The following is a 19,962-nucleotide window of genomic DNA, read 5'->3' as shown; positions in this document are numbered from 1 at the left end:
TTCTCGTAGCAATTCCCTTGATCATGCCTACATTTAATCCAATGCTACACACAGTTATATGGAACTGCAATTAACACTAATTTTGGAAAGACGTGTATTATTTTATCATGTGCGCTCTCGAAAATCATAATGTTTTAAGCATGTGTCTTGATGTTCCACTGTTAAAAAATACTGCCTGGCAAAGGAATGTATGTGCTCTTTCAAAACGTGGAACACGACGGAAATGATTTTTTTAAAAATGATGTGTGATAAAAAAATATAACAATCTAAAAAAATGCCAAAGAAGAAAATGAACGAATTAAAAAATAATTTTTTTTACGTTTCAAATGGCTTAAGTCTCTCGGTGAAAAAATTACCACTTAAGTGACAGAAGGAAACGGATAAACAGGACATTGAGATTGTGTTTACCAAAAAACAATCGTGGAATTTGGTTGATATTACATCCACACACTTGTGAAATTTTCGACTAATTGTCGGTAAAAAAATTTAAAAAAATAAATTTAAAAAAAATTCCCTTGCGCGACGAAAATTAGCATTTTTCTCCCGCTAGGAGATAGCGGGAAGCAGAAATTTGCACAAAATTACTTGAATTATATTATCATGTTCTGCCAAACGAACGTGAAAATTATAAAAAATGCATTATAAACTCTCTCTCTCTATATCACAAACTTTTTTAAACTGCTAAATATAAATAACTCTTCCGATAGAACAACAAGTAGGTGGGAGTAGTTGGTAGAGAAAATATTTAAAAAAATCAGATCGTGATGGATTAAGATCAGCCAAATGGCAGCAGGTTCAATGGCAGCCAACCATTGCGACGCACTCTTTTCTTCATATTTCAATGGGCAACGCCAATACATACAAATCGAGGAGTTATTAAAGTGCGTCAGTCCTTTGAGCATCTTTTCATCAGATACGCCATCTTTTTGTTCCCATCTGTCCTCGATTATATATATATATATATATATATATATATATATATATATATATATATATATATATATATATATATCCACTATCGAATTCAAGCGATCCTACTGATCATTACGATAACGCGAAAACACAAGCGCGCCCATTTTTTACAAGTCGATGTCGTAAGCATTCGTCTTTTGAGTGTGTTCTCAGCATACATAAGAGCTGCATTGATTTATCCGTGCAAATAAATTCAATATTAATCCCGTAAAACCGTTGCGAAAGGAAAAATTTAAGAAAATTGTTCAAAAAACTCGTTCAAAATATATATGTATATATTATATAGTATAGTATATTTGTTAAAAATGCTCTTGAGCCAAAAAATCTTACTCAGTTGGTAAAATTTGCACAGAAATTCATATTGCTTTCTCGAATGAAATAAAGTTTCACCACATCATATCGATTATTTGAAACTCAAACGTTTAAACCTTTAAAAAAAAATATATCGCTTCAATTTCAACGACACGAATTTGAAAAGAAAACAATGACAATGGGACTGAGCAATCTAAATGTGATTCGATAAAACTTTCTCCTACCACAAATGTTTCTTTCAAATTTTCGTGATCTCTAAAATTTTCCCTCACTATTGTTATATTTTTTTACAACGTTTATCCATTATTGTTTATCATTTTTTTCCACCCGTATTGGGAGACAGGTCATTGGTGCTTTTTTTTGCTATATCGATCGCTTTGCGTGTTTTAAATCTCCTTTCCGACCCTAATCTTTAAATCCCTTCTTTTTGCATCAAGTCCTAAGTCATCCCCGATTCAGCACCTAGTACTCAGTTGCACTATTTCTTGGAGAAGACCGGGGAATATCTCCCAGGTTTTTGGGAGCAACGTGCAATTCGAAAAGAAATGAAAACATAAAAAATGGCCCAACTCGTATACTTATCTCCAATTCACTTGCTATTATAACTAAGGAGCTCAACTTTGTAAAGGAGTAGTTTAGGCAACGGCTCGTATTTCTCAAAAGATCTGTTCAACTGGTTTATGTAAACGATGTCTCATTATAAAAGCCCGCAATAAAAAATAATACTGGCTTCAAATCAAACTAAAATAGAAAAATTTCTCTAGCCAAGAAGAAAAATGAAATATAATGCTTCTGCACTGAGTGAACAGGCAAGTTTTTTAAAACCGACAAATCCGTAAATTATAATGCCCAGAACTGAGAAATAATTAATTCATGCTATCATTATGGTACTTGAAAGGAAAAATAAAAAAATTCCAGCCAACTGCATCTGTTAAGAGACCACCGACTTAACTCGTGAATACTGCAGTATGAACTTGGATCTTTGAGAGAAAACTTTTCTCTCCGAATATCCGTCTTGTGTTGCTGAGAAATGAAGCCGCTTTCCCCTCCATTCATTCTTCAGGTATCGCCACGTCTCAAAAAAAAGTCGCCCCCAGACGTTCCGCTCACGCGAGATGGATTTTCAAAATGCAGTTTTCCTATACCATCTTTCCAAAGGATGATGCTCGCTGGAGAGTGAGCGAAACGTCTTCGGCAAATACCGACAGAGGCGGGCTGAGCGACATCACTAAATGAAGCGAAATCAACAAATAGACCAAAATTATGACCGAAATGTTAGACACAATTAAAAATCAGCAGACTAAAACCGTCTCTTGTTGGAAATGTCGAAAATCGGGTAAAAATTGTAATGTGTCCATTTACACATAAATCCTCTTATTTTTCAACCGCTTCCAACAGAAAACTGACCCCACGTCAACAAAACCTTACTTAAATAAGCCTGAATTGGCATGGACAAATGAAAACCGTGTAATTTCACAAATTAATTCCTATTTTCTACCTCCTCCACGACCACAGTTACAACACAGCATCTGCAATACACAGGTGAATATGTATTGTATTCCACAGTATATGTGCTGTCACAATATATTCACCTGATTATGCTCAAAACTGTATGTAGTACTTTCATGATCGGAAATGTCGGAAATAAAAATAATATTGTGGAATCGCAGTGTTTGTGTTTGTCTATACGATGGAAACGTCAAATCAAGTACCGACTAAAAACAGTTTCGTATGTTCCTGAGGATAACGACGTTTTATTTCAACTGCGTTGTGAAATGAAAATATTTTAGTGAAAATGGGCACAGAATCATATTTACCCAATTAAAGTCAAACAATTTCATTCGTCCTAAACAACAATCCGGATGAGCCTCAATCCGTCAAACTGTTCGTGATCTTCTTCGAGAACTGATGACAAAACTAACAAACTAATCTTTTCCTTTTTCACCATACGGTACGCGATCACCTGTCGTAGCTTCGTCGTGCTCCGAAAACACTCCAGCCAAATTGACGAGAAACTAAAAAAAAGAGGGAACCTTTACAAAGAAATCTTCGAGTTCACGGCGCCTCACGGGAAGGAAGGAGACCTCTAGATCATGCATCCGGCGACATTCAGCGACATTTCCTGACCTTGGTCGTCGGGTGGTCAAGGGTGACGGGTCGTTTATTTCACGTAACCCGCCACACACCTCCCCCGCCGCGATACTGGACACACCGGTCGGGACGCTGTTCCAACTGTCAAGGGGGGTCGGCGGACCCCCGCCGACCCCCCCTGCCGCGGGCGTGGAGGTGTTTGTCAGGAGGGGAGGGAGTAGGCGATGGCAGTAATCACGGGCAGCATTGGGGCGAGGATGGGGTGGAAGGGGACGCGGACGCCGCCGGCCCTCGACATCCAGTTGCAGTAGGGCTTTTCGCAGCAAGCGGTACAGGCGTACAATTTGGTCCTCTCGCCGATCACGATGCAGCCGGGCTCGCACCTGTGGGTGCAGTTTCTCTCCAGGTACCACATGCGGATCTCCGAAGTCGAATTCTCCGTCGAGGTCGTATACGAGAAGCGCTTAACCTGCAGATGGACGGCAGAGAGAGGTGGATAATAAAAAGTAGGTATTGTTGACAATAGTACGATTATCAAACGAAAATGTGGATAAGTGCTTTTGAAACTGGTTCTGAATTACGTAAAACGTTTTCTAAAGGACACCCTGAAATACTTGCATTCAGAATAAAATTTTAAAAACTGCACTGCGAAGAAAGTTTGACTCTTAGCTGACCTTAGACCTCGGGATTATACGCAAAAGGTTGAGAACGGCGGATCTACCTCTGTATATTATAGTTATCTGGGAAATATGCGAGTACACTTGATAAATAAGAATTCGTTGATGATAAGAAGCAGTGCTCAGGAGGACATAGAAGATTATTCTCGGGGAAGATGGCCTAAATACCCTACTAAATCCTAAGAAGAGACAGTCAATTGGCAATTGATTGCTGCAAAATAATAATCATATTTATCAGCCCGAAGGTTGGTTTGAGAGATGAGGGTTGGACCCACCTAGTACCAAGGTCAACGGCGTGTGAAATTACACACATTAGCAGGTTAGAGGGGCAGTTCTTTTCCCTGCAGCGTCAATGATTTCTCAGGAAGATCTGGTGCCCCAAAAAATAACACAACTTAGGTGAAGCACATGGCGCTCGGATGAGTCCACGGGAATCGAAACTTGGCCCTCCAGAGGGACAATACCTCAGCACTCTGCCCAAGGGACTAATACTGCCAATTACTTGGAGGTGGGGGCAGTAGCCCTTCTTCGAATTGGTCATGACAGAGATCACTGCGGTGTGAAAGACAAGGGGAATCCATTATATTACCAACCCGCAGAGCAGAAACTAACCCAATTTTTCTTTCTCTGATATTTCTCTGAGTCAAATGTCAGACACTATGGAACCTTTCCGATCAAAGTATTCCTGAGATAAAAAGTCCCTAATTAAAATATTATCGCAGTAACCTCTCAAGAGAGTGCATCGGTCAGATATGTCAAACAATTTAGGACTTGACATTGGAATTTCTGGTCACCGTGGGCATCTGGGAAGCTAGAAAACGTATAGGGTACAGCTATGTAGAATGAGGGTAGAATTCTTAAAGGTATGAGTTAAATGAAATGGCCCGAAGAAGGAGAGTTTTGAAGAGTTAGTTACAGGATCATTCTACACTCCAAGAGTGGAAATGCGCGATTGGGCACACGAGTGTTTCTAGTACTGCTGCGTAATTGGTGATGCAGTCAGGGCGAAGCGCTTCATGAAATACGATAAAGAGACCATTATGGTGAAGATAGTAACGAAATCCAAGGATATCAGGGTTGGAAAAGTTTACCTGCTGATAACGGACGAAAATGACAGCGAGATGATGGATGTATAAAAATACCATCGATGTAATACAAAAATAAAAGGGGCGAAAAAAATCTTCTTAAAATTGGAAAGTGGAATTCAATCGTTGGAAAAGGCGAGAAAGTAAAGAAATTAGTAAAATTTACGATTTAGGAAAGCGAAAAAATAGAGTATAAATGTCTTTCTGAACCCTGCGAATAGTACATATTAGTGCAGGAAAACGCACTTTTTCATAATTACCCACGAATGAGAAGGTACCCCAATTGACTACATGCTCGTGAAGCAGAGATAAGGAATTAAAATAAATTATTGAAAAACCCATCAGAGACCACATCATCGACAGTTAAGGACCACACTTAAGTGCTAATGAAGTGCCATTTCTTATTCAAGAAGAAAATGAACTCACGATCAATGTTAGTTAGATTAAACGAGCCTAGTCAAGGTTGGACTTCCAAAGGGGAATAAGTAATGAAAATGGGAAATTATAACAAAATGTGATCGACTGAAGAGAGACGGCAATAAATGAAGTATAGAGTTTTATTCATCGAGAAGAAAAATATACATCGACATTAATACACTACCCCACAAGCCATCAAGGAGGTGTGTTAAGTCATCAGCCATTCTAATTCTACTCCACTGTTATCTCATACATAGAGTACCCCGCGATTCATCGTAATGGCACGTGGAATGGTGGGATCGGACACCTTTCATACAAAATTCGGTAAACACATTGCGAATATTACTGTAACCTTGTGATGTTAGTTACTACTCCACTGACTGCACTGTGAAATGAAATGAGGAAACCCATTAAAAAGACAGGCTCACAAGCAACATAGCCACTAACTACCAGGTAGCATTCCACTCATGCAGGACGGAAAATCGCAAATGACTTAAATCCACAAATTTATTTGCACAACACCCCGCCCTAGGCAAGGAGGCGCATGGCGGAGGGTGTTTGAACGCCAGCCATGAAGCGAGTTGAGGGGGAATGTAATTTATGTTTGCTCCTTACTGTTTTCCCCAGTGCCTAACCATTTCTGTCTCATTGTTTTCCCCTTGAATTGTTTTCGAAAAACAGGAAGAAACGATCACAGAGGAAGTAACTAATAGAAGAGGGAGCATAAATGCTGTGACAGAGAAAGGACAGATACGGAAATATACATAAATACGTTACGGAAGGCCGATAAAATAAATCAGTCGGCAAGTGAGAACAGCCAGAGAAGAAAGGATGGGTATCCTGAGAGAAGTGCAGCATGCCCTTGTACTGGAAAAAGTTGAAGCAACTTAAAACGACCGTGAAACACCATTTCGATGAATGCAGGGGAAATATCAACGTCACTTGAGATATCAATGAGGGAATTCCTACTGAAGACAAAAACAAACCGTAGAGATGGAAAGAGTATTTGGAGAATCTTCATGACGAAAAAGAATGTCATGCAAGATTACTGGAAGAAGACAACGATGTCGAAGAAAGTAAGAAATAATACTATATCTTCAGATGTGATTCTTTTGCTGTACATGACAAAGAATTTTATCGTCCCTATAACAAAAAGGCAGAAGCATGTAAAAACTAAAGAACAGTCATGATGGAAAGGAAACAAACTATGCAAATTTCACTTGAATAGAGATTTATTCACGACCCGGGTTTCAAACACTTAATGTCATCTTCAGGTCCTGAAGACCTGAAGATGACATTAAGTGTTTGAAACCCGGGTCGTGAATAAATCTCTATTCAAGTGAAATTTGCATAGTTTGTTTCCTTTCCATCATGGATAAATTTCACAGGGTTAACCCTAATACCGTTCCGTTTGTTAAAGAACAGTCAGTTTGACGACCTCTTATCCCGAATTTCCAACAAAAATAAGCCACCGTAGTATAGAGAAGAGAGCAAAAGAGTATTTGAATGAGTGTCAATTAGGATTTAGAAGTAGAGGAACATGAGAAACCTTCTTTTCAGTAGACGTATCGTAGAAATGAGGATACACTACGATGAAAAGACCTACAATGCATTCGTTGATCTGGAGAAAGTTTTGACAAGGTGGATTAGAATAGAACTGTAAGGACCCTATGAGAAATTGGAATCAATAAAAATGACCGGATGTTACTTCCTAAACAGAGAGAGCATGCGGAAGAAATTTGATGCAGGGAAAGCAGAGAGTTAACTAAAATATAAAATTACCACTGCAGTGGAGCGCACTGATTCCCCTGATATTTAATTTATTCACTGAGAGGGCAATTAGCGAGATAATGGAAAAAATAAAGGAATGAGTAGGAATACACGGAGAAAGAGTATATACATGTGTGCTTTGATTAGATGATGACATAGAGAGGAAAGAAGACCTGGCAGAAGGATAACGGTCACTACGGAGAGGGTGATAAATGCGTACAACCTCAAGACTAAAAGTAAGGTCATGGTATGCAGTCAAAGAAGGGTAGGGGTAATCTCCATTTAAGATTAGGGAAAGGCACGCTAGAACAAGTGGAAGAGCTTTGATGTTTAGACAGCAGAATCAACAGTGATGAAAGAGGAAAAAATATACGAGTATAGTAAGCAGAATAGGAATGGCAAATACGAATTTCTATCAGAAGAAGCAACTACTCGCGCCAAATAATACTAGCATAAAAAAGGCGATTCGTGGAGAGTTATACTTGGAGTCTATTTTTCTACCAATATGGGACTTGAATGAATTGAAGCACAAGGATTACCAGCGCAGGAAAAATTTGGTGTCACAGAAGGATCTCGGAAATATAATGAATAGATAAAGAAAAAATTATAGAGGTATTCGGAAGAGTAGTTGAAGAAAGGAGTCTATGAAGGGCACTTAGGGAAAGAAGTGGAAACTTGATTGGACACAACCTAAGGCACTAATGCACTTTTCCTGCCTATACCTCGCTACTCCAGCTTTCTCACCGTAATGCGCACACAGTCTTCAACATACGATTGCTATTCACTGTGACCTACATTCTCCTTTCCTCTCTCTTTTGGATTACTCCCAATAACCTTCTTTCTCCTCCTCCACTATGCCTAGTACTTCTTCGTTTGTTTTCCTTTCGGTTCGTTTCAACTTTTCCATTCTTATACACACACACATCGTAAAAGCCTTCGGTCTACGCCTAAAACCTTTCTCCAACGGCCATATTTCCGCGCCTTGCAAAACCTTGATACACATAAACTGTTTCATTAACTTTTTACTTAAGACTTTACTCTTGATAATTTCAACGAAATCACTTCAAAATGAAAACCTTTCTCACTTAATGTGACGTTTCTTTCAATGTTCCCATTTTAAGTTCACCTTCGTGTAAAACACTTTCTAGATGGGTAAGCTGTTACGAATACTCTAATTTTGTCCCGCAACTTTAGTATTTTTTATTTAAGCCATCATATTTCTTGAAATTCTCTCATTCATTACTATTTTAACATTGATTCTCATCTAACATTATGTGAATTATTTTTAATGAGCTCATTCATGATTTGGTTGCCTGGATCAATAAAACTTGATGGCCCACAAGTTTTATGTTTCCTACCTACTTTCACTCCAACCTCCCCGCTTCCCATGCTGCTCATTTACTCCGTGCAAACGCCTAGTAGTACCACGGAGGATAATCTACAACTGAATATCGCTGGAAATCCAGATTTTTCATCTGTACTGGAACGTGTGAAGTATTATTTTATTAAACTTCACTTCAATACAATATTGATACCATAATTCACTGCTGAATTTTTGGGATTAATCAATGTGATAGTTGCACTTTATTTACTTTGTTAAAAGTTAATCGAATTCTCAGGGAAGTCGGTATTATATAATTATTGCATCGTTTCCTTGAGCTCCTGTTGTAATTATTCATCGAGTATTGATGAACGCATTGGAAAATCAGGTTGATAGATATACAATGAAAAGGGTTTCAAAGAGAACAAAAGCTATGACGTGTTCAAGAAAGTGAAATGCTAAGGTAAACGTTAAAATGAGAGGGTAAAAGCGAGAGCACGCGGAACAGGTGGAACGATTACTCATCATTGATGGCTTTGGACCAAAATGACCAAATTAGGTCGGATATTAGAAGGATAATTACTTTTAGCGAGAAAATCATAACGAGGAAGAGGAAATTGATGTCACGGATATTGAATAAGGACGTTAAAAAATATAAATAAAACATTTTGTATGGAGAGTAGTGTTGTAAAGGGCGGAAACACGGTCATTTAAGGAGGATGATAGACGTAAATTGAAGGCTTTTGAGATAATGTGGTTGTGGAGAAGGGCATAAAAGGTTAATTGGACCGAAGGGAAAAAAAACTAGGAAGTGCTACGAATGTTGGGGGGGAGAGAGAATTGTTGGTAAAAATTTAAGCGAGGCAGAAAATATGAATGCAAAGCATTTTGATTGGCAATAAGATATTGAAGACTGTGATATAGTTAACATGTTAGGCGAACAAGGAATGGGGAGGAAAATCTTGGGCATTTTGGCCAAGATACAGCGAGGTAGACTGTAGAGGGGTTCGCTGTAGCGTAGCGTTTCAAGATGTGTCCAGTTATGCGAGGCTAAATAATGTGGGATTGTTCTGTCTTTGTTCATCCAACACCTACCTAAAACGGTAGAGTAACAAACAATAGGAATAGTAATTACCATAATTCTATTATTAATGCTTAAAAATGAGCTAAGAGAATCGTAAGTAATACCTGGAATTCTGTATACGTTTACAGAATAATAATTGGATAAGAAATAGCTTAATACTTAGGAAACCTGATAGTTTTCATTTCTGCTAGTATTAACTTTCTTTCGTTTACTCACCAAGACATTAGTTCCTGCTACGGCCGGATATGTTTTGGTTCTGCTCTATTAGTTATCAATGACAGTGACCTGCCATGTGGACTGAATGCTTAGTGATTAAAACATATCTTAGTATATTTCTGAATCTAATAGCGGCCGTCTCAACGATCATCATCACACACAGAAACTCCAGCACTGTAAATTTGACTGCAGAAAAAACGAAGAGACGAGAACCGCTAAAGTTAGAATCTGGAGTTTGAATGCTGGGATAACGTTTAGTCTAGAGTAATCTACTGTTTCAGGATATTATTTTGATAGACCATGGCACAAAACACTATTATACTCCAAGTATTCGCTAGCATGACAAAAATATCATCAGAACCTATTATACTTACACACAACAAATGTACACATCACAACAAATCGTTTAATGTACCTGAATACTTTAAACCTCCATTGATCCAATAAAAAATGCCTGGTCTTTTCATCCTTCTATCTCACAGTTATAGCATTCTGTATATCACAGTCCTCAGCACCCCACATCCTCTTACTACTGCCTACATCTAATTGTCCTGTCTTCTTCGAATTTCTCCCAACATCCGTCTCTCTTCTCCTACTATGCCTAGAACTTCACCGTTTGTTCTTTTTTCCGTCAATTTTATCTCTTCATTTTTCTCCAAACTCTTATCTCAAGAAACTACAATCCATAATGTTATAGATTGGAGACTTTTGGGGCTGTTATAGCAATATTAAGCTAATAGCAATTTGAGTATTGCCCGCACTCGCTTGACTGGAATCGCGGTGTAGGCTTCCGCAGTGCGTAGCGATTGAAGACCCAAATACTTCAGAATTTCTTCTGCGGGGATTCATTTTCTGTACCTAGGAAATGGATGCACGTGGAAGAAACCCAGGAAGATTTGGATCTTTATTTTACTTGTGATGCAGTGGTATAAATATAAGTATGTTAGCAATTCGCAAGATGGAAGACGAAAAAGAGAGCGGAGGTTATTGGAGGGCTGACTTGCAAAAGAATGTACGGCAAAGGGGAAGGGAGCCAGTAGGGTTTAGCAGTAGTAAAAAAAAGAGAGAAAGGAAGAACGGTAGTAAAAGCAGAGCTGGTGACAAATGACATTTTGTTAGCAGGGGTAAAAATTGAGCCGTGGACTTGGTTCTTATTCAGCTCTACACGCCGACAAACAATAAGATATCAGAAGAAGGTTTGCTGCATATTTTAAACTGGAGTAAGATATTCTCAGAGGGAAATTATTGATTCATATTTTTTTGTATCTCACATTTTTTTCAAGTGTGGGGTTTAACATAATCTACATGTATTACCGTGCAAAGCCGGGTTAAGGAGTGCGGCGGACATTATTTCTCGGGTACCTTAGATACAATATAGATCTACCCTATCAAATTAGGGGATTTGAATTAAAAATGGAAGTAGGAGGGAATATATTACAGAATTTGATGTATTTGGACAGTAATTGAAAGGAAAGGGGGCGTTTTACTGGGGTAATTAGAAATACAAATGTGCTTGGCGCAGAAATAGATAACTGAGATTGGGTAAGGTAAGAAAAATATACAAGAAATATATTACTAAAGACTTTAAATCTTGAGCGTAGTGCTTTCTGGATCCGAACCTTGGTCTTTGAGGTAAGAGGATAAGCGTATATTTGGAGGCTTTCAGGGTGTAGGTTTTGCGGAGAAAATAAGTTGTACGTAGAGGGGAAGACAATAGTCGAGGCTTTAAAGAGGGTGGGCGAAGAGATGAAGCTGCTAGGGGGAAATCCGTGAAAGTAGAAGAAAATGGGTCAAGTGATTACTGAAAGATGAAACCTTTTATAGTAATTATTATATATGAATATGGTGCTATTATTGAAAACGGGCGACTAGAGGAAGGAAGAGACGAGGCTATTTAGGCAGCATGTAATCAGACAGATGCCACGAAGAAATGAAGAAGGAAATAATGTACTATAATAAATTTCATTTCCCCTATAGCTTATGTGGTGGATAAAAAAGGCCAAACCCGGCAAGTCGAAGGTCTGCGGTTCATGTCTCGGCCGAAGAAACTTGTTTCCCCTTATGATCCGCACCCTTCCATCTTCCCAACAATCATGTGTTCGTATTTTATGTGTGCTTCTAACCCCTCTCCTAATATCTATACGTGTGTGTGTGTATATATATATATAAATATATATATATATATAAATATATATATATATACATACATATATATACATACACACACACACACACAGATATATATATATATATATATATATATATATATATATATATATATATATATATATCTGTGTGTGTGTGTGTGTGTATGTATATATATGTATGTATATATATATATATTTATATATATATATATATATATATATATATATATATATATATATATATATATATATATATATATATATGCACACACACACACACTCGAGTGGCTGAGAAACTGCGTTACAAAAGTGCACGCTATCTAGGGATGGCACCATAAGGGCAGGGGGAGATTTAGTGTCAACAGGCAAATTCGGGTCAGCACTGAATGTGGTGTGGAGATCGGTCGCTGGTGCTGTTTATTCACCATGCACATCCTCCGATCGTCGTTGCACTTGCTCCTCCACAGCGTGTCGCTCTGGTTGACGCTGGCGCACTTGTCTCCGTCCTCCATGGTGTCGCACACGAAGCAGCCCAGGTCGTTGGGCTTCCCCGAAGCTGCGTGGGTCTTGTGCTCCTTGGCCAGTAGTTGACCTGCGAATGGAGAGGGCGAATCGTCACTTCACCTCTGAGCACCCTCCACTTTATCATATCTGGGTTAGTTTAGGGGATCAGGGCTTCTAGAGAAAACACAGACGGCAGGATAGGAACTTGCATCCCTACTACACAACTGTTATTTGAATTTCGCACACTCTACAATATAAGGCTTAGTATTTACCGAATTCTACCCTATTCACCCATTCATCTAACTTTAGGGTTCATTTTTGTGGTTGGTGTTTTTGACGCTGCGGACCGTGGCGCCACGAATACGACTATAATAATATACTCGGTTGCGTTGTATGAACGGTAATATGCCAAAATATCTTATATCTTCTTCCAAATAACATCTTAGAAAATCACACTGTATGAAGACGCCTCGATAGCTTAACTTGGTAGCCCCGTTTGAGCGTATAATATTTTTCATTGTGTTTTCTCGTCATTATTTATTGTTGTGGTCAAATGATGACCTCGTGAAGATCTACTATTAGGAGTTGCAATATCTCCGATCGAGAATAGAGAGCGAAGGGGAGGCTGGAGACAGAAAAGCAGCAGCCAATTAAATATATATAGTATATATATCTCAGTGGTGTAACGGGTCGAGAGACCCGTCTGCATGGGGTGGAATTTCCCTTTTGTAGTCTACAAGAGATTCAATCTGTATTTTAACCTTCGCTCCGTGAATGAGCACTCATTTCCAAGGAAATTTCGTGTACTCTGAAGAAAGGTACACTGAATAACAGTGTATCGTGTAAAGAGAAAAATGTTATGGCCATAGAAATTTCGTTTTATAACTCGACTGAAGTTGGTCTCAAAAGACCCATGTTCTCAGAAAATTATTATAACACATCACATCATTCATATAGACACCTACTGAAGTGCCCACGAGCATAAATATTCACTTATTTATGGGTCTAATGAGAGTAGAAACATCGAATAGGCAGATGAGAGAGGGGTAAATGGTTTGAGTGAGTGAGAGTAAACAGGGACACTCATAGCGAATGTGAAAATGAAATTCTCAAGAAGACTCCGAAATTAGCAAAAAGCGAACCAAAAATATTTGACTACAAACTGTACGGCACTGATTATACTTGATAACTTCCAACGTCACCTTCAATATAATATTCGTTGAAAGGTATTGAAACAGCGTGTTGCGTGTCTACATCTCAGTCATTACCTTCGTTCCAACTTGCAGCGTTCGTCATTCATCCACGAGTAAGGAGATTATTGCAGGATGCCTATGCCATACGACTTATACTACTAGCCAAAAAAACACTTGGAAAATTGCATCTCAAAAGGGAGAAGATGAGAGAGTGATTCCGTAATGTCTCAAAATTTTCTTATTGGTCAATACGCTAAAGGGAAGAAGGCGAATGATATGAGGATGATGATGTCGAAAATGTATTATTAGCCCCATCGTATTATGGTAGGCAAGATCATGCTAGTGAAATAAGAGAGATTAAGTGCAAATGTCATATTTACCACGAACCATAAGGGATCATCACAAACGAAAAGGGATTAGGATAACGATGTCCGACCGCGCTAGGAGGAAACAGCATCCTGGCGTACTCTAATCACCCCCTGCGATACACGGCCTACAGGATCCTAATTTAAATACGACAGGAAGTGTAATACGTCAAGCAACGAGGCGATATAGCAGATTCACATCAATACTCCCATATAATTACACGCAGGTGAACCATATAAAATTCACCAGGCATTATATCGTTTTCAACCTATCGTGATATACGAAAGCTCATGCCATGCACCCATGACCCTGCAAATGAGCTTCACACATAGGCAGATAGAGTTGATTGGCAGCTTGGGAATTGTAATCCATTTCGGGTCAAAGTTCTACCGATAAGAGAGTATGAAATATGCTCTGCTATCAAGTGATTTTGTCCAGCGTACTCATATACTCAGATTAGTGACGTAGCGAGGTTGAGTGATTCAACGGTAGGGTAAATTGGCTTTACACGACCCACTAAACACGAAGATACCGTGCATAAAAAAAGACTGCAGGCAATTAAATTATTTTATATTTTAATATTTAGGGCTTTTAATTTGAATAATAACATAATAGTATTTATTCTAGGCTTCTTTATCAAGATTCACATCCAATAATATTCACTTCTCTACCGGTATACTAAAAACAAAAACATGGCCAGCAATCCATTACTTAATAAATTACATTTGTGATTTCTAAAAGATAAATTTCATTTTAATATCTAATCACATAGGATAGTATGATGAAGTATTTATTTGCATTTGGTTCATGAATTTTACGTAAAATCACTTGGCGAAGGCAGTAATTTGGCATGAAAGTAGTTAACTGGTCAATTTACGTCGAAGCATCATAAAATAGGTATAACATTTGGAGATTGACGCTTTTGCCGAATGGAGGATCCATCGGATGAAAAATGAGAGAGGTGGAAAGGGTGTGTGGCAGGGGTTTTGATATCTGTGGAAAGAATTGAGGGAGTTTTCGATGGGAAAAGAAAAAATTGGGTTGGGGAATACAATTTCGTTGTGACGGTTTCCAGTTTCTCAAATTGTCTCACGCCTTAAGCCTTCGTGTTCTGCAAAAAACAAAGGCGTTTAAAGAGACAGCATTAGCGATTCTCTAAATTATATCTGAGCTAGCTCATCTAACACACTCTCCCCATGTGGAAAAAATGTCAAATGCCACAGATTCTCGGCGATATACGTGGGGTTGAAGTTTGATGGTCGAGGTTGGTTCCTAACTGTTTCTTCATGCCTACGTCACTGACGCCAATACAATTCAAGGACTTTTACTTAAGCTCTCTCACGAGCAATTCCATTTGGAGATATTCTACATCACAATTATTTTGCTACAATAACTTCACTTATACAGCAAGGAAATTTCAAGAGGCACACAGCAGAATATCAATTCCTATTGGTGGATAACGTCAATTCTAAGGTTTCCGGTCGGAAATTTGACCTTTTAATTTTGTACGCACTCCATTATCTTACCCGGGAACGGATAATCATTTTTTTTAGCTCTCCTATAACCACTTAAAAATGTTTAATCAGTAATCAAAATGACATTGACCGATATGAGTTTGACCCCGCGACCTTCTCCAGTCGCGTTCCCCCTTTTCCGTAATACAACCTTTTGCTTCGAGATCAATTCTGGCGACGCGTGAGAGATAAGGATTAGGTGAACGCGTGATTCGTGCACAAAGTTAATCGAAATCGCAGTTCGGAACCTCGCGAAGTCTAAAAACACCCCAGAAACCAATGCACGGCACACTGCATTGATGATATTTATCTTTTTACGATAGTAATATACTCCGCATTCAAAATGAATTAAATCAAGGGACGGTTATGGTCGTGGAAGATTAATTCCTATAAATGTGACCGTTCTCAAAATGGTCAAATTTGCATTAAAAGCTGACCTGCTCACTAACCAACCTGTTACACTGAAAGGGTATAGGGCGCATGTGCCAGGGTGTGTTGAATGTTAATATGCGTGATATTTGGAAAATTTACGACTGATAAAAAGGATATCATTGACGTCGCACGGTAACTGAAGACGATGAAATGTGGAAATGAATATTGGACGAAATTTACCACTGAATATTCTACATGGAATGCGTTGAAAAATACCATTCCATTTATCTTCAACCCATTCAATATGAAAAAGGAAGTTTATTCACATCGGATCGATTAGCGTTTGACCGAAATGATGTTTTGTTCTTTTGCCAAAAACTCTCTCGCATGATTTATCCGTCGCGTGCGATGAATAAATGGGAAGATAATCATGACCATAATTAGATCCTGCATCAGATTAATACATCAGTACCAAATTAAGGGACAAAAATCGTAATAATAAATTGAACTACCCACCAAAATTAGCCCGTAAAAACAGTTCGTGGCATTAATTAAAAACGAGAGTAACATAATTATGAATGTTTGCATTCTTCATGTCAACATCATTTATGACGGTGTAACAAAAATGGTTTAAAAAACAAACTCCGTTTTCGTGTTTATTAACTCACGGATAGGATTATAAATTGGATCAGTAAATCATCTTTAATAAGCGTTGCAATTATGGGAGAATCCCATGGGGAAGACAGAGGGATAGTTAAGTGGGAATATGGGCTCACCTTTCCAAGCCTCAGTTCGTGTCCTTGAAAAGAAACAAGTCCACATATCCAGGTGGTAAGAATACTCAGTCAACAGAACTTTGTGGGAAACAGGACAACGGCTGCAGATGGAGAGGAAATGGGGCCCCGAAACCCAGATGATAGGAATGTCGTACGAATTAAAGTCCTGAGCGAGCTCTGCCCTCATCTTAAACCTTCGGGTTGATCACTTTGCTTCTTACTATTATGTAGACGATCATAACTGTAGCAAATAATTTAAATATTCAGTAAATATCAGACGAATACTATCAATTACCCGACTATCAGATCATGGCGTATGACATTATATCGACCTATGATACTTTTCATTTGAACCGATTTATATCTAGCCAAATATTTGTCATTAAATTACGTATTCGTTTCCAAAGAAGTTCGAAATGAGGATGGACGACATCAACAAACTAGTGAATGAATGCCATCCAAAACGCCAGAACTAAATCTATGTATCTACAGTGTACAATAATTCCCGATGAATGACGCAATATTCCGAAATATTTCGATCCTATCGTTTAAACTGAAACAATTGAGAGCTCATTGAAATAAGAGAATTAATTAGACTTGAGACGATAGGGACGCGATCTAAAAGTAGATTGGCGACGATGAAAACGTGGTGCTAATGAAGGAAAATGAAAGTTAAATGGATGAGCAGAGCACAACAAACAAAGTATTGAAGAATAGCTATCAGCCATCATCACTTGGTAAACCCGTTCTACACTTCAATGTGAACGACAAACATTCAATTCGTATAATTCCACGCTTACTTTATTCTAACGACTATGGTTTGGTCACAAAAATGCCACTCGATGTGGAAAACATGGTTGATAGAGTATTCAATTTCGGAATCAAACGAAGTGATTTTTAGTTTTCCATCAAAATGAAAGATGTAGATATAAATATAGCGACATAAAAATGCATACTTGTAATACATGCAATAAAATACATGTGCGAAAATGTTGAGTCTCCCCAAATGCAGAAAGGGCTGCGGGAGGTACCATCAACCGCTTAAATAAAGAGGAAGAGGAGAGATTTTTAAGACGGCTTTCAAGTGAAATTGATTGGACGTATCTTGTGGAAGGATATTTTACTTGAAGTCCAAAATTGAAGGGAAATCTAGAGGGGTAGAATAAAAGAGAAAGCGAGTGATGAACTGTCATAATCAGGAGATGAAAGATGTCGGTTCAAATAACCACGAGGGAGTAAAGATATTAGCAGGGAATAGGATACAGTTTGGAGAGCTACCAGATGATGGATGTAGATTCAGACGAATACTCTTTCAAACGTTGATCATAGAACTTGAAGAAGACGCGGTTTTAAAATTAAATGAACTGGCCTAAACGTTCAAGGGCAATGTAAGAAAATGGTTGGTGCCGCAAGCCATCTCTACGACATCGACATAAATACCTCGCCTAACAGGTGTGTGGCAGGGGGTGCAAGCACCAGGTGGGACGGGTAAGGGATAAGGGAGGATAGGGGGGAGAAAGGGAAAAATATTCAGAGAAAAACTCTCAGATAATGTGCAAATTTGTATACATGCTAAATGGAGACTTAATGGAAACCAAGGGTTAATTCACCTAATAACTTAGTTAGTTGTTATGCGAAAGAAAAGGGAGTAAAAATGAACCACAACCATTACACCTACGGAACCAATATTGCATCTGTAATAAAATTCAGCTCTTTCAGATTAATTAACGGATAGGGAAAAAGTGAACGACAAATGCTATGTTTTAAAAGAAAGGACGAATGAGATGAGGATCTCATCTCTCTCCCGCGTGGTTGAACTCTTATCTGTGGTAGCCCTTATCGACGCGGGTATAAATAAATGTCGATCAATCGAGTTTCACGTAATTGGGTCATGTATTCGAATAGCTGATTGTTGGTGCGTTACGCACGCACCTACCCTTTTATGGTCCCTCGAATTATTTACACAAAACGCAACCCCTGAATCGTTTAGGTTGTCAAGGGGATGATGTAATTAAAATTATCTTCACGATCGGAGATAAATGCGCTCGCAAGCAATTTTTATGAGGTTCGATGACATCTTGAGGTCGGACAGATCTGCTCTTGGTGAAATCCACGATACATGAATAAAAATTCGAATCGCCGTGCTCTGGGCGTGCTTCCTGCGAGTGAACTTACACGAGTTACTCATCGAAACCGTCTCAAGAGCATAAACAGCGAAGGAAATGAAAGGATAACATTATGAAGAGGGTTAAGGTCGTCCCGCTTGAAGAGGAGAATCCACTTTAAACGGAACGCCGCCGCCTACCGGAGGGCACGCGAAACGAAGACCCGAGAGATCGATATCTCGCGGTCGAGACTGCGTGCGAAACGGATGCCATCGGTCGTCGCTGCCACACAAACACACGGCGACCCACGCGACAGGAAAGAAAGGGCAACGAAGGGAGGAGGGAAGGAAAGGAGGAATGACAAACTCACGGGACAGGTGCGTGCGTGATTGTGCGTGTGTGTGAGAGAGAGAAAGAAAGAAGACTGCCCACCCTCGTCAACTCACGCTGGAGCACAAGCACGGGGTGATGATCGCGTGACCACGACGTGACGTCCGCTCTCGAAGGACGTCACGTGGAAATAAATGAACGACGAGACGGCAATGGACAGTTACGAGTTTTTTTTAAACCGCGGATCTTTACCTGACCCGCTCCCGATGACCAGACACACCAACGCCAGAACGGCCGTCCCCATGCTGTCAGCATTGCCGGGCATCGCCCTCGGGGTCAGGTCACCCCCCCCCCTCCTTCCCCTACTCCCTCCCTTCTGTAGTCTTCCCGAGCGGGGACGTCCGCCTCTTCACCACTGCAGGGGACCGGAACCGCAGATGGCCCCTACTTTCGGGACCATGCAGCCGAAGACGACCCACCAGCCTCCCGGCGCCATAATCTCCCTGCAATTGACGTTGCGCGCCGGCGGCACGCCTACGCGACGCGCGACCCCGAATCTCCGTCAGCGCATGACGTCATCCATATCGACCCGTCGGATTGGCGGAGAGAGAAGGGCAGAGGGAGTGGGAATGGGGGAGGGGGAGGGAAGGGAAAAGAGGGGAAGGGAGGGAGGGGAGACTAGATGCCGTACTACGTCACGTCGCAACGGC

At 39.6% G+C, this 19,962-nt stretch overlaps 1 protein-coding gene across 2 annotated transcripts; it reads right to left on the bottom strand.

Moving 5' to 3' along the window:
• Positions 1–1,019: 1,019 nt before the first annotated feature.
• Positions 1,020–19,740, bottom strand: LOC139700960 (uncharacterized). Of its 2 annotated transcripts, none has more exons than XM_071599478.1 (3): positions 19,505–19,740; positions 12,518–12,684; positions 1,020–3,844 (listed from the first exon to the last, which is right to left on the bottom strand). In XM_071599478.1, the coding sequence occupies exons 1-3, from the start codon at positions 19,575–19,577 to the stop codon at positions 3,578–3,580; spliced, it is 507 nt and encodes a 168-aa protein (XP_071455579.1). In that variant the 5' UTR covers positions 19,578–19,740; the 3' UTR covers positions 1,020–3,577. The 2 variants fall into 2 exon arrangements, with proteins under 2 accessions (XP_071455579.1, XP_071455580.1); XM_071599479.1 differs by lacking the exon at positions 1,020–3,844 and adding an exon at positions 5,715–5,939.
• Between the last annotated feature and the right edge of the window lie 222 nt (positions 19,741–19,962).

This window comes from Hetaerina americana, unplaced genomic scaffold (genome assembly GCF_022747635.1).
Source record: "Hetaerina americana unplaced genomic scaffold, ioHetAmer1.1.p SCAF_11, whole genome shotgun sequence".
NCBI lineage: Eukaryota > Metazoa > Arthropoda > Insecta > Odonata > Calopterygidae > Hetaerina > Hetaerina americana.
This window is presented reverse-complemented; position numbering and strand designations above follow the sequence as displayed.

Bases quoted from the DNA above. Each gene is read 5' to 3' on its own strand.
- LOC139700960 (XM_071599478.1), bottom strand. From the start codon at position 19,577: ATGCCCGGCAATGCTGACAGCATGGGGACGGCCGTTCTGGCGTTGGTG. The intron at 12,685-19,504 runs GTAAAGATCCGC...CTCCATTCGCAG, and splicing joins GGTCATCGGGAGCGGGTCAG to GTCAACTACTGGCCAAGGAG. The intron at 3,845-12,517 runs GTGAATAAACAG...GTCCATCTGCAG, and splicing joins ACGATCGGAGGATGTGCATG to GTTAAGCGCTTCTCGTATAC.